Source organism: Silurus meridionalis, chromosome 17 (genome assembly GCF_014805685.1).
Source record: "Silurus meridionalis isolate SWU-2019-XX chromosome 17, ASM1480568v1, whole genome shotgun sequence".
NCBI classification, from domain to species: Eukaryota; Metazoa; Chordata; class Actinopteri; order Siluriformes; family Siluridae; genus Silurus; species Silurus meridionalis.
Window position 1 is genome coordinate 5,746,265 of NC_060900.1, and position 21,850 is coordinate 5,768,114.

The following is a 21,850-nucleotide window of genomic DNA, read 5'->3' on the forward strand; positions in this document are numbered from 1 at the left end:
TTTAATTTAGAGTTATCTGCTTTTACCTCCACCTTTTTTTTATTTCCCCTTATCTCCTAACTGATTGATTCTTCTCCCCTCCTTGTTTGTCTATATTTTAATATATACTATATGTCTTAGAGCCGACTGTGTTTTATGGTCTTGAGCAATTTATAGGCTTATGCCAATTGCACAACTAAATCTTATGTAAGGTTCTTGTTATGTGGTCAGACACGTCTCATGTCCAATCCTTTTGATATTGACCTCTAACTTCTCTTTGTTGGTTCTTCTTTATTGAGCTTCATCTCGCAGACGTTCCGGGACAGCTGTTAGAAGTATTCTCAGAAAACAATATCAACTCCTCCTCCTTGCCTCCAATCTTGCACAATTTATTGAGCATCTCTCTTCCTCTACTGTTCCAAAAACTCCCTTTCGGCCTCCTCACATTGTGCGACATGCTCTTATGCATGACGTGAGCACACAGACCTCACCTGACCTTCCTGCTGTTTGTTATCAGGAGATGCAGACTGACAACAAAGACTATGGTGATCTACACCCTTGCACACCTGCACCAACTCATCCATCCTCCCCTTATCCTTCCTAGTGCTCTCCTACTGATTACTCTCCTCCCTCCCCTGTTCTTTCTCCCATGATAAATTATTAGCTTAATATGTTTAATTACTCCCTCAGTTTGATTAAAATACAAGCTAAATAAGTTGGATTAGAATGTTTTTCTCGACAGGCTCCTGAACTTTCCTGCTATATGTTTTTTTTTTTTTCAAACTGTTGCCACAAAACTGGAGGCACTCAATTGTACAGGACGTCTTTAGATACGTTGTAATACCATTTTGCATTCACTTGAACTTGGAAACCCAAACCTGTTCCAGCATGGCAATGCCCCTGTGCACAAAGTGAGCTCCTTGAAGATCTAAGTTTACATGCTTTGGATAGGAAGATCTTGAGTGGCCTGCTATAGAACTCTGATCTCATCCCTACTGAACACCTTTGGGATGAATGTGAACACTGACTGCACCCCAGGTCTCATCACCTCACCTACATCAGTACCTGATGTACCTTCCTAACGCAACCCTCCCTATTTATCCGGGCTCGGGACCGGCACTAAGGCTTGTGCAACCCTAATGGCTGGGGTTGGTTCCCTGACCGGGGATCGAACCCGGGCCGCATCGGTGAGAGCGCCGCATCCTAACCACTAGACCACCAGGCAATTTTAATGGAATACAAAGAGGAATTAAAAGCTGAAGTAATAAGCTGTAATAAATTGACAAAATAATATATAGATTTGGATAATGAACCTGGTAATTGAGCTATTTTATGTTTATAAAATAAATGCTTACCGAAATATTTTTTACAGTAAAAGGTTTCTTGAGTGAGAGTGTCAAAAAAAACCTAAACCCCACACACACACATCACCTATAATGTTACCACACAAGCATGTTTTTTTTGTTCTTAATTTTTCATACAAAAAAAAAAAAAAGCCCCACATTAAGGACATTTAATTTACTTTTATTTTTTTTACTACACATTTCACATAACAGTGCGAATCAAATTACACCTTTTTTGTTAAAACGGGATGCACAGTGGAAATTAAAAACAGGAGTTAAAACTGTGACTGAGGGAATTTTAGAAGTCAAAAACTATTTTCAGACCACAAACACTAGACTGAAAAGTAACCAAAGTTACGTCTTGTCTTTTTTCTTTTAAACAGGAAAATGTATGATTGATGGAGATTTCACTACCACTTGTGACAAAGCAAACATATATAAGCCACGGTAATGTTTATCCACACAGGAATAATGCAAGCCAAGTTCAGTGGTGTGGGCAAAAATATCGGAATCAGGTTTGAGGTCATAAAACACATTATTACTGTAGAAAAAAGAAAAAAAGTCAATGCAGCTGAAACAAAGTTGGAGCTTTGCTTCAGCTGGAAGCTTCGTCCCAAACTACTTTTTGTTCCTCGATTCCATTATTTTAAATCGCACCACTGCCTGTGAAAGCCATCCTACATACAGGAACATGGTTTATGAGCATGCACTGGAATACAGCTGACCAGCTTTTTCCTGATCGACTACAACACAAGGGACCTTATATACATATAGAAAGCGAATCGCTGCTCTGATAAGAACAGCGATGGGTTTATGCTACCAGTTCCTGCCAGTTTAGGACTGAAATCAAGGGAAATAGCACGATTTGTGGCTACTCAGTAGTAAAGCAAAACAAACAAAACAAAAACACTATTCGAACAAATAATACATTATGTACAAGTACCTACAAAGTCTGAATTTCCTAAAAACAGGTGAACTCTGCATATGATTAAGGCACTGTATCAGATCCTGTTTCTCTCCCATGATGTGTTTCCATTAGCATCAACACTAGTGCCTTATTGCTTCGATAAATAATAAAGAACTACACATGGTTTTGCTTGTTTTTGTAGCAGAGAGTAGTATTTGATGTAACAGTGCTTTGGGTTTAACTCTGTGTGAAAGGTCGCAAAACTGGCAGTAGATCTGACAGGACAATGCTGACCGTCCTTTTTTTTTTTCTTTTATTTATTTATTTATTTATTTATTTTTAAATAAACACTTGCTCTAGTTAGCAGCGAGACCTCCAGACATCTCGTTATGATGCTGAGTAGGGGTGGTACAGTTCATGGTATGATCGTCTAAAACGATCACGGTTTCTCTGTATCGACTGACCATAAAAAAAAAAAAAAAAAAACAACACGAGCTGGTGCGGAAAATCGAGGACATGAAGAAAGTTTTTCTATAAAAGTCTTAATCAAATCACAATTCCAAAAATACTTGAGAACAAGATATGCATAAAAGCGCTTGCGCCGTCAGAATATATAGTATAATCAGGCCATTTTTAAAAGCTGAAAGAGTGAGGATGTGTGGAAAGGCGAAGAGAGTTATTTAGCTTAGCTCTGGTCAGCAATGCTGTGTTCTTCTGTGTGTCGTGTATTATAAAGTTTGGAATACTCCAACAGTAATCAGCAGAGGTAGCACTGACACATGGATACAGCAGTAGCAAATTACACAGCCAAAAGGTTTTCAGTGCAGCCCATGTCTAAGACACATAAACTGATGAAAACCACTTGAAATTGATAAAAAATTAAATAAAATAGAAAAACACAAAGCGGTGGATGGTAATAGAAAGTCATTTCATACTATGAAACTGTAACACCCCTACTATACAGTGCTGCAGATTAAAGGTTTTTCCTATTAATGTCTGTTTTTTCAATTAAGATGTTCAAGCCTACAGAAGTCTGAGGAACAAAGCTTAGGGAGCAGTGCATTAAAACCCAGTAGGAAATTAAACGTTAGGCAGAAAAAAAAAAAGGAAAATCCTTCAGAACATGCCTTAAGCTGTACACTAATACTGTCAGTCATTCTTGGTAGTGAACCAATGTACAATGAAGCAGGCTCTAATTTCCTTCATACATTACCCATATATTTACAAAAACAAACAAAAAATGTGCATACACACACACACGTTGGTCTTTCGGGGGTGGGTTTGGTGCGTAACAATGTCCATGAGAGTGAAAGCAAGTTTCATACCTTGCCGTCCCTCAGAAAGCTCATTGTGAAATGAGATGGGAATCCAGTGAGCTTTCAGTTCCTCAAACATTACAGCGAGTCAGCCAGACAGTGAGAGACAGGAGAGACAGGAGAAGTGAGGTAGAGGACACAAACAAACAAGAAGACGGAAAAGGAAAGATAGATGAGACGAGAGTAAGCACAAAAGGAGCCAGATGTGGTTTGGTGTGGGATGAAGTGGATGTCAGGTCGGATCTGGAGGGTTAAGGGAAGTTCTGAGCTGGGCATGAACGCGATCCACGGACACTGGAGCAGGACAGGAAGAATGGAGCATTCACCGCTGCAAAAACAGGCCGAGAGACAAAATCAATCGCATGACCGGGACAAAACATATACAATCAGAGAATCAGGAATTAGGCCAAATTTCACATTAAGGTGTACGGCTATGGTTTTGCAGATGGCCATGAAATATAAAAGCATAAAAAAAATAAAAAAAAAAAACCCACCACACTGAGCATGGAACATTTTGAATGCACTGTATTATATTACAGATTATCAAGTTACTCTGACTATTTAAAATAAAGTTTTTTGCCTATACACACATTAACAAACGTTATTCAAGTGTTTAATTGTGAATTCCAATAAATTTTTTATTAGCTGTGCTCATTTTGTCTTTCGCTTTATATCAGTGGCACTAAATGAGGCCACGATTTGTAAAGTGCTCCAATTTGTATAATAAAATCATCACATGACAATATAAAAACTGCGACCATAAAATGTGCTTTTTTTCTTCTCAGTAAAATATATCTGGCTGGATGTTATTCTATTTTCATTCCATTTCCTTTTTTTTCTAAACAATTTATCCTTGTAAACATTTTATGTAAAAATCCATTAAAATCATGCACAAAGGTAAATATCATGACATGCATTATGTATTACAGAAATACCTCTTAAAATGTTTCTTTTTTTATTTAGCTTGTTTATGCTGACGACTACTGGACCGGCTGTTTGACTCCGAACTTCGTTTGTATTGTACAGATTTGCGATTCGCCTCTGTACCTGTGTGCTGCTTTTTCAGTGCGTCCTGTTGCTTTCTGTTCTCTTGGCTTGAAACAGAAAACGATTCATCCACGCTGGTACAGCGCGAGTTTGGCCGACTTTTGACTCTTGAACCTGATCTTGCGCTACTACTACTACTAGTGACAGAAGATTTTTGAGGTTTACATTGAGTGCACTGAGCAGCTTGACCACTAGAGGATGCTACACTCAAGTGTTTTTGAGCTGGTGGAGATTTGGATGAGGAGGTGGATGGCATGTATGCACTAGGAAAGCGTTTTACATTAGTTGCCTCCACAGAGCATGATTTGTTGACTCTGGATTGCTTTTTGGGAACTACACTACGCTCAGCAATAGATTTAGAACGGGCTCTTGCATCTATATTGCTCACTCTGCCTCCTGTCTCTGATCTGGTGTCAATGCTGACATTAGAACTAGAGGTGAGGATTTCTACCGATTGCGAAGGAGATGGCGTCGATCTGCAAGCTGGTAAAGAAGCCCGGCGTACTTTGATAAAGGTGTTATCACGGCACGGCCCTGAGACGCGAATGCTTTTTGCCTGTGTCTCGGTAACCTCAGGCTGGAGTGAAAACGTGGCGAAAGGCCCCAAGATGCCTTTTGAGTCGTCTAACGAACGAGACAAATTAGAGCCACGACTACGAATGAACGTCATGTCACGCGCGACACACACAGATGCCAGACTTTGCGTGGAAGTGGACGGCAGAGGCTGATTGACAAAAGAGGATGTGGAAGAAGACGATACGGGTCTTACAGGGCTGCCGTGAAGGCTGCGCGACAGCATCCTCAGATGGCCGCTTGCATTCTGAGGGCCTGATGACGAGACCAACACGGGGCTGGCACGTGGGCTGCTTCTCATGGGGCTCCGAGGCGCTCTTCCTGATTTGGTGGCCAGCTGCTTGGCACGGGAGCGACGTGGGCTTCCTCCGTTACTGTTTACATGCAGTGGAGCCTCCAGGTCCTCCAGCCGCTGAGTTAGAGCTAGCTTCTGTTGGATGGCCATGCGCAGGAGTGAATTGAGGGTCTTCTTTTCGTCCTCTGCTGCCGCAAGCTGCCTCTGCATCTCATCTAACTGTGTAACATACTGGTCACATCTGAGCGGGAGAGACGTAATACAATTTAGCATTAAAAATGAGGGGAAAAACAAACAAACAAAACGGCACATTTCTAAAAAGATCAAATGAAGACTATTCCTGCTAACAACTATTATATATCTGTCACCCAATGGAAAAAGGACCCTGAACGATTGATTGTTTATGGGCCAGTGGAAACAAGAAATGTCTTACAGTGCTCTCGTTTCTTATTTCAGGCTGAAGAAAGAAAAAGGATTCAATACAAGCTTTTGAGAGCAAAATGAGTTTTAACCTAATCTCACTGTAGACAACTGTGTGTTTTATCTAAAACATTATCCCACATAATGCAAGCCAAACATGATTATAGCTCTTAATTGCATACCAGTCATCATAATTTAATATAACCTCGGAAGATTAGACAAACAAAAGAAAGCGGTAGGCTTCCAGATGTCGAAGAAATGTCTAAAGATGTATAACGGGTTTATTTGCACTATACATATACCATGTAAAAAGCTCTGTAACTGCAATAAGATGCAATACAGCCTGACATTCTGTTTGGCTACAAGAAGTAAGGAAATGTGCACGTTAATCTGCATGTGAGCGGAATTTGCTGGGAGACGAGAGGTTAGGATTATAATCCGATTATCCAGTTCTTCAGACAAAATACTGAAAGACTAATCTCTGCAGCTTTCCACTCTGGTCCCGTCATCAGGAATGTCACAGAGTGTCCGAAGCCATAAGCTTCTCAGAGCGTGCCCGTGTATTGTACCTGCTTGCAAACATGACCCGCAGAGAGGAGAAAGTAGCAGCATCCTCCTTCAGGGCCTTGAGCTCGTTTCGCAGTTTTAGCATGGTCTCGGACACCACAGTCTTCTCGGTCTCGTACTTGGTCTTAAGGTTGCTTAGAGCCAACTCGGCAGTCTGAAAGAAAAGCAATTTGAACGTAGACGTAAAAAAATAGTATATGTATAAATAATAATGTAGCTCACAAGATTTAAAAGGAGAACATGTAGAAAATATGTACTTTCAAATGTTAGGATCTCTGAATGTGTGTTAGAGTAGAACAGTGTGTGTTACAACAGTAATGCCTTCACAACAATCTCATCCCTGGTTTATGCTTCAGGAATATATTTGTTGGGAAGTTTGAACAAATATATATCAACGATGAAGTATTTTATTATGATGCACAGTATTACATCATACAGCTGTTAAGAGTTCAATAAAGTCCTCCTTTAGTTTAGATCATGCCCACAATGGGAAAGATCAGTGACTGGAAAAGGTCAGACAATTCATCCTAACAAAAGACGACCACACTGGGTAAAACTCGCAGAACGAGCTCTCGTGCACTACCGAGTTTGCTCAAGGCGATGACTTTCCAATACCACCATGTGGAGGGAGAAGTGAACATATGCTTAGTAAACAATTTCCATAACATAAAAAAAAAAAAGTTTCAAGTTTCAATGACAAATGGATCTGAGGTGCCAAACATTTCCCCAAAAGAATTTGCATCCTGCATTTACAGGAAAACAGTGTGAGCTTCAACACGAGACGAAGAGTTTCACATCGCAGGTTTACTGTCCAGACACCAACTAAAATTTTACCTCTGTTTGAAGTGTCAGATACACTACCATGACCTAGAAAAGCTGGGTCAATAAACATACTAACTAGTTTTGCATGATTTTTTTTTACTGTTATAAGATCTACACTATTTTACACTAGATCTGGAACATCTAGATATGTTTAATCATATTATAGAGTATTAACAGGCCTGAGAAACTTTGTGCAGAATCACTGGACTACATTATTATGCTAGTCACTCGAAAATAAAGGAGTGGATGAGACATTGAACATTTTAGCCTGGAATATTCTGCTGCGACTCAGTTAGCATGTTCTTGTGTAGCTCCAGTATAGCGAACTGGCTACGTATTATGTATGGGAGGGCACGCTGTATCGCTTATCCAGTGTATTTATCAAAGGGCTTGGTCACCGTACGGAGCGGCATCATATCTTTCATGTTACTGCTTCAGTAATTTCCGTGTGCCATTTTAAACATTTATATGGAGTTATGCTTTTCAAACATGTCAGCCATTGACCCCACTGGTGTTCCGGTTTTAGGCTGTGCAACTACTGTGGTGTGGTGTTTAAGTGCTGAATCAGGTTAGTAGTGTTGCCCCGTGAGCAAGCAACCTTAGCAAGGCGGGTTTTTCAAACCTGACGTCAGGCATCTTTTTCAAAGCCAAAACAATCCCACACAATGTACTGTTCCACCTTGACACTAAATTTTCCACAGGGTCAGGTTCTGTCAAGCCTGAAGTCATCGCACAACAGATCAAGGTGCAGTGTAGCGTGCCAACTTGATGCTTCCTCTGCAGAATGCTTTACTCTTGCGGGTCACGTGACAAAATGTAATCGCAGCCTCTGCGGTTGAAATATCTCTAGTCTTAACTGAACTCCCACATGCTTTTGACAATTTGCAACTTCTGACAACCATTAAAAAAAATTAAATAAGGGTAAATCCGATAATGCACTAAGACAAAATATTGTTGCATTGAACAGTCGACAATGTTTAGATAAAGCCAGTGAAAATAACCTTCCTACCTGTTTATTTGCCTTTAGGACAGTCCTGAGTGTGGCGATCTGCTCTCTCTTGGTGCTAAGAAGAGACTTGAGCTTCAGCACCTCCTCGAGCAGAGCTTCACGGTCAGATTCAGTGCTGCCCCCTAATGCAGAGGAGGGTAAGGCACCACGCTGTCGGCACAGGTCAACAGCCACCTAAAAAAAAACCAAGAAATTTATTTTTAAGTTTCCATCTGTGCTGATAGTAGTGCAGTAGCAGACAAAAAAGGATTACAAACAGAGGAAGACAAATTAATCAGTTGTGGCAATTAATCGGCACACAAAAATATCGACAAAAATCCATACCGATAGTTTTTCCAGGTTGCGTTATACAGTACATATAGAATGGCCCCTAGAGGCGAATCACTGATGCTTTTTATTTGAAGTATCTATTTTTTTTTTTTTTTTATTTAAGTTGGATGTACAGTGTCTCACAAAAGTGAGTACACCCCTCACATTTCAGCAACCATTTTAGTATATCTTCTTAAGGGACAATACTATAGAAATAAAAATTGGATATATTTTAGAGTAGTCAATGTGCAGCTTGTATAGCAGTACAGATTTACTGTCCTCTAAAAATAACCTTAACATACAGCCATTATTGTCTAAATAACTGCCAACAAAAGTGAGTAAGTGATAAGTGATAACAGCTGTACGTTGCTAACCACGCAAAGCTACATGTCCTATTCATCATGTTCTTGTTTTTGTCTGCTTGACAGGACCATACAAATTTGTATCTTGTATTAGAGCAGTTGAAGTTTGATGCTTTGAGTACAATTCTCTCATACTGACCACTGAATGTTCAACATGGCACCTCATGGCAAAGGCTTGATTTGAGAATTATATGGATGCATGTTGAGTTATTTTCAGAGGACAGTAAATTTGTACTGCTATACATGCACTACTCAAATATTAAAGTGAGCTTCAAGAGTTCAAAAATGAAAACTCAATGTAAACTGAATGCAAACTGTGTTAATGAATGTCATAAAATAATGAAATAATCAATATTTTCATAACGCCATTTATGAGTTGTAACATGCGCACAGACTCAAACTGTTCAACAACAGAGAGCTCGGAGTTGTGCACTGTGAGTAAAAAAGGAAGCCAAGAATTACATTCCTGTTCCTTTCTCAAAATACTTACTGCTTCCACTTAACCTAGGGTTAGGACCTCAATCCTATCAAAAATATTTTCCCCTCACACAGACTTAAATCATGCTAAGTGCTTTTATCAAAAGATAGAACCTTTATATTCATGTTTATTGTAGCAACTGTTTCAAGACTGACCTGGCATACAGCGTCCCCATTACATAACTGTGATGATCATGCTGGTTTATTTTATACATGTTCATATTTGGTATTAGCATTTGGGCTTAGCTGGTCTAACCCCAGAGGGGTGTTTGAGATTGTGCATGCTATGCTATTATATTGTCATTCCCTTTAACCCTGACAGACTGAGAATTCTATAGTTAGACTCTGACTGTGTAGGCTGCAGTGAAGAAGGAATTGTGGCCAGAAATATGCAATCTGAGTTGTGTACACATTCTCTCATTACATATTGTTATGCTTACCTGGAGGTGTTTAATCTGGCAGCGAATAACAGCCACCAGGTTGCGCACATTAGTGGGGTCCCTGAAGTCTAGTGTTGGAGAGCTGGGGCTGCTTCCACAGTTTGCAGAGGCATCTCCATTCGCTGCTGTGATGTCCAGCTCTGCGCTATGCGCTCCCTTTCCCAATGCCTCTCCTGACCTCCTCTGCTTCCGGAACGAACCATGGTGGTGCCTTCTCCCGCCTCGTGCTCCATCTCGATAGTAGTCCAGCGTGACGCGCCGCGGTGTGAGGTTGTTGCACATGCAGACGTGGTGGTAGAGATTGGCAAGCTCTTCAGAGAAGGCCAGCAGCTCCTCTTGCGTGGCGCTCAGGTTGCATTCGGAGTCGGTGGCGACGCGGCGTGTGGCCCCGATCTCAAGCTCCAACTGCCCGATGCGCTCCTGGTCATGACGGCTGGAGGCAATGCACTGACGGATCTTGTCAGCCAGCTCCTGCGCCTCTGCCCTCCAGCGTTCCTTCTCCTGCAGGTGGCGCTCTTCTAGCGCCCGGCAGTGTTCACCGGCCTCCTTCAGCTCGTCACGCAGCTTCATGAGCTCAGCGTTGGCCGCACGCATGCGCTTCTCGAGCACCCCTGCACTCTTAGCATCCAGCTCCAGATCTTCGTCATTCACCTGCTCACTATTTCCATTCTGCTCTTGAGTTTTAGTCCCAGACTGAGCGGTGGAAGAAGAGGAACAACCCTGCAGGACCTCCAGACGCTGAGAGAGCTGCTCCACCTTCACTTTATGCTCATCTAATGCCACTTTAGACTGGGCCAGTGACTCCTGGAGGTCCTGGACTGAACTGGCCAAAGCTGCTTTCTCCCTTTCCACCTGCAGTAAAGAAAATGTTATCGTAGTGATAGAGGACAAACGTCTGTTGACTTCTTTAATTGAAATAATAAAATTTTACTCTTTAAATTACTTTTGCTCTGGTGGCCTGAATGGCTGGCTTAGTATTATATTTTGTAAAAATGTTATTATTACTGCAGAGTAAGAAAAATGTAAAAATCTCAACTCCAGCTATTTTACCACATTCATTTATAAAACAGGCGCTGTATCTTTACCAACTGAAGTAGCTGAGCACATGTTTTGGGGCATTTCCTGCATATTCATAAAGCGGAAACTACCTCTGTGCGAACAGAAAAGCAAAAAAAAAAGACTGTGTACACTAATTAATTCATATTTTATCTTACTTCTTATCCATCCACCTATCTAAAAGAGTACCATTTAAAAGAGCAGATAGTTATAAGCTATTTTAAAACACAGTCAAGACCTGTTAAGAGTCTCCTGTGTATGAGATCTTGTATAGGATGTGGTTTATAGACAGGAAGTGCATTTTAAGCCACACATAAATTCATGAGGGCAATGGGCTTGAACAGTTGAAGAAACAGTCCTTTAAACCCAGAGTTTAAAAAACAAACAAACCAAAAAACGAGATTTGGTTACAGGCAGCGGGTAGCCTTATATAAACAGCTTACATTAAGAGTGTATGATCTGCCTAAGAAGCAACACTTTTTTGCTATATTGTGTGTATGTGGGTGTAAGGGGAGGGGTGTTTATTTCTTTTACAATGCTGGTTCATTGCCAGCTAAGTCCAAAATCCAGCTTTATAAAAGAACAATGCGTGTGTGTATCCACATCACAAAGCTTCTAAAATACATACTGGCAGTTAAAGACCTTAAGGAAAGTGAGTCAATATCCTTCCTTGTAAAATTTGAATGTGTGGCCCACCTGCAGCAGCTGCTGTTTGAGCTTCTGTGTGTCGGACAGATGGAGTTCACTCAGCAGGTCAGCCACCAGCCCTGGTGCAGGAGGCCGCAGGAACACTTCTCTGCCCCTGGGTGTAGAGCAGCGCTGCTTCTCGCTTCCTTTTGAGTGGTTGTAGCCACTGTCCTGCTCTTCATCCTCTTTATCTCCATGCTCATTCTCATCTGCAGCCCTATCGCCGTCCAAGCTATCATCCAGCTGCAGGTCCAGGTGCACCACGGAGTCAAACGGGTTGACCGTGCGAGCAGCTAGCTCGCGCTTCAAACTGTTCTTCTGCTCACGCTCATCCTTCAGGGCCTCAAGGGCTTCTTCGAGCTGCCTCTCAGCAATCTCGCGCAGCCGGCCGGCCTCCTCCATTTGTCCCCGAAGGAGCTCCTGTTCCTCATCCTTCTGCGAAAGTTCTACCTTCAGCGCCTCAAACTCCACCTGAAGGCAGATCAGGAGAACCAAATAAAACTCATTGTTTATGCATCTATGGATGAGCAGTGCTCAGTTACTGTCAAGGTTCAGATGCTCTGCCCATGGAAACCTCTGAACACTTCTCTGGCTATGACCTTCTAATAGTGCAATGTGAATGAATTCTGTGAAAACAAAAACTTTACACAAGGCATTCAGTATACCAGCAATTATAAGTAATGTTGTCATATCCTAATGAACCAGCATTAGAATATATTTACTAAGGAAAACTGTAAAGCACTTTTGAAAGTTGCTCTGGATGAGGGCATCTGATAAGCGCCATAAAGCAGAAAATCCAGGGTGATCAAAGCATTGGTTTTTTTTTTATCAAACTCCAATTAAATTGTCCTGACCCTCCCCCAAAACATTTGCAGACTGCAGACAAATGCACTATGATTAGGTTACACAAGCAAAAGATCAGAAGACAAAACAGGAGAGACGTTTGGCAGCCTGAACATGTCAGTGGCCTGTTTGTTTATTGATTTATTTAGAATCTCTATATAATAAGTATTTGACATTTATCCAATTAAGATTTCTTTGAATTATACAACTGAAGATTATATTGGGTAATTATGTTCAAAGTAAAACTTTCAATTTCCTGTTTATTCATCATCATCACACAATGCCATAAATATGATGTGTCTAAATTGACAATATTGGCGACAATTTTGTGCATGAAAATTGTGATAAAAATTTTTTTTTTCCTACATTTCAATACAGCCCTACCAAAACTAGTTTGTCCATCAGGATTAATAATCCTTATTAAATGTGAGACGCCAGTCAAAAGTAAGAGTTTATTCTCTCTGTACCACCAGAATTTCTAGTCTGACTGTTCGAGACAGTTTTACTTTGGATGCTCTTAAATAAAGATGTTAACGTGTGCTAATGGGAACAGAGCCTTCAGGAGAGGTCACTCGTGAGAGGCTGATAGGAAAAAACCTTTCTGTAATACAGTAAAACTATGTAGAGGGCTATTGTGAATGTGCGAGAACACGACTCGTACAAATACAGCAGTTGTTTTTCTCTGATGATGACACACACACACACACACAGTATCTGTCACAAGACACCTCTCACCAATCCCTCTCAACAAAGGCTGACTTCATCTAGGAAAGATTATGAGACGACTTGAGGCACTGCCCACCGTTACACAGCAACTTCCTCGCTGCAAGTCTCTTGAGTGTCACCCATTAGGTGACAGCTACAGATCAAAAGATCTTATGTAACACACACACACCCACACCCACACACCTGGTTCTCTTTGAGCACAGAGACTTGCTTCTGCAGGGAAATGTTCTCTTCCTCCAGTTCAGTGTTGTCCTGAAGCTGCTGCAATTCACGAACTTTAAATTCCTTCAACTCCTCCCTGACACAAGCCTTCTCAGCCTCCAAACCATCACACTCCTACAGAAACAACAAGACAGACATACACAAAATGTTTAATTTTTTATATTATATATATATATATATATATATATATATATATATATATATATATATATATATATATATATATATATATATATATATATATATATATATTTTATATTACACACACACACACACACACACACACACACACACACACACACACACACGACATTCATAAGACACAATCGTTAGGCAAACAGAATTACTGAAACAAACAAACAAAAAATGATGTAGTAAATGTATAGGATAGCATAACGAAGAGGGCCAAAGTTCTAATGAAGGTTAACTTGCCCCTAACGACTAACTCTTAGAATCATTCTGTTTTTGGTCATAACAGCAAGTTGAGGCATTAGACGACAGGGTATGACGACTTTATAGATTTTTCTACCTGCACGTTTTCACATTGCTGAAGTGAAAGCAGAGGTGTTATTATTTACCTTTTAAACCAGGTTGCCTGCGTAGATCCCTCTGTTCCAGTAAAACAAAGTACTCCAAAAGTGATCAATCTGTATATTATATATTAGGGCTGCAACAACTAATCTACAACTAAAATTTGTCATCAACGGATGGCGTTATCGATTAGTCTGCCTGCTCAAGTTACAGTTTAGCGTGATGGCAAGATAACATATCCGCTTGCGAAATGCCGGTGAGTACAGAGTCAACTGACAGCAGGAAAAAGTGTGCGTCCCAAGTCACGGATAAAGGCAAAACATCAGCACGTTAAACAGATACTGTATAATCCTCATCATGTGAAACTGGTATAGTTTAACGTATTACTATTGTGTAAACTGTTTGTTTGCTAACGGATTCGGGACGGTGGTTCTAGAACTGTTCCGGCGTGACTCGCGAGCATCGGGTTGTGCAATTAGCCCATTCGTGACATAGTGATGGAATCAGTTAAAACGGTGCGAACAACCACTAAATCAGCAGCAGTAAATGATTACATTTTTAGTCACTGCGAGTGCTTATATTTTTTTGAACACCCATGCATATTTTTTTTTTTTTTTTTTTTTTAAATCAAGCCTGTTAGCTTGCTGCATTTCTCCGTTTCCTTCTCTTTTTATAGTATTTGTCTACTACAACATTCTGTTTTCAAACATGATTTACTGTGCCTTTACTGTATGTTCAAAAAATTGTTTTCCATGTTTGAATATTTAACTTATGCATATATCATTTAATTATTATACAACATTAAATTAATGATATTCTATATGCTTTTATTTTCACCACTGTTCCTCCCTTGGACCACTTTTAATAGGTACTAAACACTGCAGACCAGGAACAATCCCACAAGAGCTGCAGTTTAGGAGAAGCTCTGACCCAGTCTTTTAGCCAAAACAATTTGGCCCTGGTCAAACTCACTCAAATCTTTATGTTTGCCCATTTTTCCTGCTTCTAACACGTCAACTTTGAGGACAAAATGTTCACTTGCTGCCTAATATATCCCACCTGCTAACAGATGCCATGATAAAGAGTTCAGTCATTAACTTCACCGCTCATGTCAATACACCTGATTGGTGTATGCATAATGAAATAATTAGTGATAATTAAATAAATCATAAGAAATAATCAGTTAATTATTTATGTGCCATACTGGAATTAACACAATTGTTATTAAGTTTGCTTAAAGTTTTTAAGTAATTAAATATTGGCTTTCTGCAATTAAAGCACAACAATACAACTATAATGATTGGACATTCAGTGACACTTAAATGTAGATGGGTTCCCCCTAAGCTTCCTTCCTCGTGCCATGACGGGAAGTTTTTAATTGCTACAAATGCCACTGGTTTGCTCGTTAGGGATAAACTTATAAGCATGAAAAAAAATATACATTTACATTTTATAACCTTTATCTCTGTAAAGCTGCTTTGGGACAATGTCCTGTTAAAAGCACACTCATGCTGCCCCACACACACACACACACACACACACACACACACACACACACACACACACACCTCACTAGTTAACACCATTTGTGCAAAGAAGCACTGTTCTCTTAAAACTGGCCAATCAGCTCCGAGTGACCTTAATCTGTAATTCCAGTAGAAACTGAAACCGAGCCTGGGTTTGAATTACAATACCTGTAAGAGACGCACCTATAATCAGATCTCATTTCCAAGCTCGCCATATACGGTCTTCTAATGACTTTTCATATCCAGAAAGGTTATTTAACAAGCACTTCAGACCTCAACGTAAAAAAAAAAAAAAAAAACTTGGACTAAACTGCGAATGCTGCGACAATTAATTCCATAATCATAGAAGAATAATAAGTAAAAGCTGAATACCTGAATTTATTAAATAGATTATGATGTCGTACAAATGTGAAAACCCCGAAGTAACATCATATGTGCATGTGGTACCTTCTTTAGCTGAGTGGTGAGCCCGCTCAACCTTTCAATCTCAGCCGTGCTGTTGGTCAGCGTCGTTCGGGCCTGCTTTAGCTCCGACTGCAACTCCTCCATCCGCGTTGCCATGGCAGCCTCCTTACTGGCCGTCTCCTGTAGCAGATTCTCCTCCCGACACTGTCCATCTGCTTTTGCGCGCTTATGGCTGCTCACAGAGTCGGCCAGCGCCTGCACAAGCACACAAATGTTATCATGCCAGTATACTGTAACTACCTGCACATTTATAAGCATGAATAACTGACTGCATAACTAGATGGACTGTTAAACTAGACAATCACTCAATATAAACATCTTCACTTATTTACAAATCAACAAATAAACACAAAATAAAACAAGCATACATGACAACTGTGCATTCTGACTTGCTGATGTGACCACACTTTCTCAACGCGTTGACTAGCAAACCGCTGCAGTCTCAAGATCACATGGTTCAACTCGGCACGGAAACATTTACACCCAACACTATGTGATGAATCGCTCCAGACTGGATTGGGCCTGAGTAGGTCAGGCATTAAAAACCCTGCCCCATTCTTTTCTGAACATGTAGGACAAACCTCGAGTGAGAGAAAAAATGCAGTAAGAACCGTTCAAGAGTGGCGCCGTTGGAATGAATGGCTCGGACAGAGAAATGAGAGGAAAGCAGGAGCTGATCTGGTGCTTCGTCTTTATGGTTTAATGTTCCGAGTCATTTAACACAGTCATGCTGCCTTGCCATCATGTCCCACTGAACAGAGAGCGTTTATAGGCCCAGTTCACTGTACCAGTTCCGAGACTTCAAGCTCTTTGTTATTTACTGGTGTAATTTAAACTAATGTGACTTTGAACACTACTATATCCAGCATACATTTTAGCTGCAATAGTGATGAAAGACGGATCTTAAGAATAATACATATCTATAATTTGCGGGTTTTTTCACATAACCAAGAAAAACTGTATGTATATTAGATAAATAACGTAAGGCTATGACGAGGTGTGCTGCAAGAAAACAATTCTGTAGTGTTTAGTGTGAAGGTGCCTGATATGCACTATTACCACCCTGAACGTAATCGTCTTCCCAGAACAAACAAGCCCAAAAGTGCCAACCAAAAATGCAATACTTTTAATGTCAATACATGTTTTTTTTTTTTTACTACACATTCACAGCTGATGAATAGTGTTTAGAATGTTATAGTCACTTCTCAGCAGTCTCTTTCAATTCTCAGCATTTTCTCCCAGGGAGGTGGCTGGAGAAACTTGCCCAACCCTACAAATGCCAGCATGGCTAATTTAAGGGAGGTCATGAATTCAATGCAGCAAATTGTTCTTTGACATCTTAAGCATCGCTGAACACACGAGCTGGAATGTCATAATATATACAGCGGACTCTGCTGCTTCTGCTTGTGCGTTCATTTAGACATTGTTAATCACTATAACCCTGGAGAATGACTAAACAATTTAAACATTCAACTGGGAACCCGAGCGAGAAAACAAGTGTGCTGCGGTCCTGTAATGTGGTTTAATAAAGAACAAGATGGAACAAATAAGAGACACATCACGATCTGTGTCCATCTGCAGAAACAAATTACAGGAAAGGTTGTCTAGGACACTTTATACTCACTTTATAATCACTTTTGATTGCACAGATTTCCAACGTATGATTAACAACTAAAATACAAGAGTTTTAATGATGGATGTGGATTAATCAACAGTCTAATACACAGGCTGCATTTAAGCACCTATCACCTTAACAATGATTAACAGTAATGAATGTATATTCGGGTGAAATTTCTTATACGTGTTCCATCAAATTCCGGGAATTTTCGCATTTCAGGATTGTGTCATCCTCTTCCAGACTGTAAAGGAGTGCTTTATTAATGGCAAGTGGGCTTGCTTGGGGAAAAAGATATTGTAAATAAATTTTGTAAATAAAATAAATCTTTTTTTTTTTTTTTTTTAACCCAATTCAATTACATTTTTTTTTTTGCAACAACTTGTCAAACATTTAGAGCATCAGATGTCAGATTTTATTCTTTTCTGACTGTTATAAAGCACAGACACTCCACTGAGAGTCGAGTCGAGACTCCACTGAACATGCTACATAAAAATCTCCTCAGAGAAAACGTCACCAGACAAACAATACATTATTTTTTTTTTATATTGATTTCATGTGACGCGACCGCCATACAAGCTACTGTATAAGTAGCCACTATAATAATGTATTATTATGCACATCAAAATAAACGTGTGATTTGACCAATCAGAATGCAGAATGTACAATGATGCACAACGTTTGTTAGATGACTAACAGTGGGTATGTCACACATTGGTCAGTGATCTCACAGCAGATTTTTTTTTTTTTAATTGCATTATGCATGATTATCAGTTGCGCAATAGTCAATAGCGCGTTAATAATTCAGTACAAACCCTCACTAGATCAATTCCAAAAAGAGTCATCCATCACGATAAAAACTAATACTGAGCGATAGATCAAATTAAACACAATGCGAATGTGAACGTGGCATTCGCACATGTTAAAGCTACTGTAAATAATCTGGATCAATTCTGCCAGACTTGGCTGCTAAAAGAGCCCACCTGCTCCCTTCAGCCCCCACACCCAGTGCACAAACTCCCCTCCCTCAAGCAACAAACACCATCTGTCTGCTTCTTTCCCAATTTCACAGATCACTTTATTCCCCGACCCTTTAGGGGGGGTGAACTGACCTCACGGAGATGCTGCACCTCCAGTTTGAGGGCCTCGTGCTCCTCTTCCAGCTGGCTGTGTTTGGACTTGAGAGCGGCGCTCTCCTCTAGCACGGCCAGACCGTACCGCGCCGCCTGGTGCTTCTCCTCATTGGCCTCCTGGAGCTCGGCAGAGAGACGCTCCACCTCGGCCTCGAGGCTCGCTCCTCCTGTCGCGTCCATGTCCTCCTCCAGCATCCTCTTCCTCCTCACACGACACTCCGGGACACGCCACTCACGCCTGTCCTCTCATATCCCTGCCATACGCCTGAGGATTAACTGTAAGAATCGTCCGATATACACGAGGTTAAAGTCGTTTATACGTCTGCAGTTTAGTCAGAAGGTTGTGACAAAAGGTGAGCATTCAATTCCAAAACTCATCAGACTTGATCAAGGAGTTCATGTAGACACATTCACCCACTTAAACGTTCTCAGCAGTCAGCCCAATGGGTGTCTTGTGCAAAAGTTTGTGCACCTTCAGTCATGATGCAACCAATCATTTAAGACCATCATTTTTTTTTTATTATTATTACATACAGTATATATGTATAATACTTTCCAGCTCCTGCCAAGCTGCCTCATACACATATATATATATATATATATATATATATATATATATATATATATATATATATATATATATATATATATATATATATATATATATATATATACATATATACATATATATATATATATATATATATATATATATATATATATATATATATACACACAAATTTTCTGTCATTCTATTGCAAATAAAACCCTGATTAAATCTTTATATACACCTTACCACATTTTTCTATTGAAAAATCCTCTATTATTTGCAGCACAGAAATGGATGTTGGAATCTTCATGGGGGAAAAGCTACACAAAGAGAATATTCATATATTGACTGTAAAGGGATAAAAAGATCCTGTGGTGGTAAAAAAATAATAATAAAATCCTCGGGCATCATCTGGGTGTTAACCGTGTCACATTGCCGACTCTCTGCTAGCGTGGAGGCTAATCAGGACACATCCAGGCAGGTGGTAGCATTAGCACGCGAGCTCTCTAATGAGTTCTCACTCGGCTAAGATGAAGTGTTTACACGCGCTACTGCGAATTAGCAGCTAAAAAACCGACAAATGAATATGAAACAGTCAGTCAGAGGATTAGCTCGCTAGGTCTCGGGGGACTCGGATGCTCGTCGTAACCAGCTAGTTAAGCTACATCACAATATATCATTCAGGAGCGACCCAGTACTCCAGATTCTTACCCGCTTCGAATCCGTCCTCCTTTACCTACTCTACTGTATAAAAAAAAGGAGCCACTGCGAATATTTCCGCAGATATTCCCCGCAAATATTATCCACGGACTACAAAAGGCGAAGGATGAGAATATCCCTCCGATTTTTCCTCTCCTCCTCCGTCTCCTCCTTCCCGCACCCGAGCTGCGGTTCCAACACTGAATGAGCGGCTCCTCGGCGCTTCCTTGACAACGTCAGCGCGGTGCTCAAATTCTCTTGCGCACTGAAGTGCACTAGGTGGAACGCAAGAGTTAACATATTTTGCCCTACTTAGGGAGCCTATTAAGAAAATACCGAGGGATTTGAGACGACACATGAGCGCGCTGTTCTTCAGCAGGAAGACAATGCATTCTCACGCGTTCCTATAGGACTCATGATTTACACATGCACTGCATTTTATATTTATTTAAGAAATATCTAAACAAAGGAATGAGAATAAACACTAGGGCCCAGAAATAACACTACACACACACACACACACACACACACACATACACACACACACACAAAATTTGTTTTACATTAAAAAATACCATGTATGTATGTGTATGTGACATAAAATTTGATTTGCTAATGATCACAATTTTATTGGGATGTATTTGTTTTGTTGCTTATCCATAAAATATCATACGTTGCGATAGAAGTGTTTGGAGATGATAATATTTACTGTAAATTGAATCATATTCATACACATTCCTTTGTAATATCCTGCTATTTATGGATAGAAATCAAAATTTCAAGAGAAGACATATATGTAACTCATCCACTACTTCTACTACTACAGTAGTAACAGTGTATCATATGATTTTTACAATGTATTATAGGGTATTTAATACGGTATTATATTGTTTGAACAGAGTATCAAATGGATTTAAGAGTGTATCATAGAGATTCAACAGTGTACCATAGGGCTTTAAAATAGTAGAATTCTTTAAAAGAGGGTAAATAACAATTTCTCTTCTCACTTAATTATATGTCTGTCTGTCTGTCTGTTTGTCTGCCTTCTATCTATCTATCTATCTATCTATCTATCTATCTATCTATCTATCTATCTATCTATCTATCTATCTATCTATCTATCTATCTATCGCCTGTCTGTCTGCCTTCTATCTATCTATCTATCTATCTATCTATCTATCTATCTATCTATCTATCTGTCTGTCTGTCTGTCTGTCTGTCTGTCTGTCTGTCTGTCTGTCTGTCTGTCTGCCTTCTATCTATCTATCTATCTATCTATCTATCTATCTATCTATCTATCTATCTATCTATCTATCTATCTATCTATCTATCTGCCTGTCTGTCTGTCTGTCTGTCTGTCTGTCTGTCTGTCTGTCTGTCTGCCTTCTATCTATCTATCTATCTATCTATCTATCTATCTATCTATCTATCTATCTATCTATCTATCTATCTATCTATCTATCTATCTATCTCTATCTATCTATCTGTCTGTCTGTCTGTCTATCTATCTATCTATCATCTATCTATCTATCTATCTATCTATCTATCTATCTATCTATCTATCTATCTGTCTGTCTGTCTGTCTGTCTGTCTGTCTAATCATAAATGTTTAAACATGCTTCAGAGCTCTTTCGGATCACAGCTTATGTGGATCTCACCACCATGTGGTCACTAAAAGTAAGTGCACTCCGTCCACTCACAATCTTCCCAAGCTTTCCCATCTACTGACGTCACAACACAAGGACCTGCAATAGAAAAACACAAGGGCCACAAAAAAAGCAAAGCCAAAGTGAAGACCAAGCGTAGGATGTAAATTATTCTGACACATATCAAAAGTGATATGTGGAGTTCTCATGCCCATTAAAGCCAGAAAAACAGAGCAGGAAGATGAAGAGAGATGAAGACCTCCCTCTAGTGTGGGAAACTCAGTG

At 40.0% G+C, this 21,850-nt stretch overlaps 1 protein-coding gene across 2 annotated transcripts; it reads right to left on the bottom strand.

Annotated features, from left to right (window-relative positions):
- Positions 1-1,487: 1,487 nt before the first annotated feature.
- Positions 1,488-20,148, bottom strand: zgc:162200 (uncharacterized protein LOC558638 homolog). Of its 2 annotated transcripts, none has more exons than XM_046871461.1 (10): positions 19,932-20,148; positions 18,650-18,946; positions 15,905-16,117; positions 13,362-13,514; positions 11,619-12,080; positions 9,867-10,718; positions 8,279-8,452; positions 6,450-6,601; positions 5,362-5,701; positions 1,488-3,873 (listed from the first exon to the last, which is right to left on the bottom strand). In XM_046871461.1, exons 2-10 carry the CDS (start codon positions 18,863-18,865, stop codon positions 3,868-3,870), a joined length of 2,568 nt encoding a protein of 855 aa, XP_046727417.1. In that variant the 5' UTR covers positions 18,866-18,946; positions 19,932-20,148; the 3' UTR covers positions 1,488-3,867. The 2 variants fall into 2 exon arrangements, with proteins under 2 accessions (XP_046727417.1, XP_046727418.1); XM_046871462.1 differs by lacking the exon at positions 19,932-20,148 and adding an exon at positions 19,467-19,840.
- Positions 20,149-21,850: the final 1,702 nt, after the last annotated feature.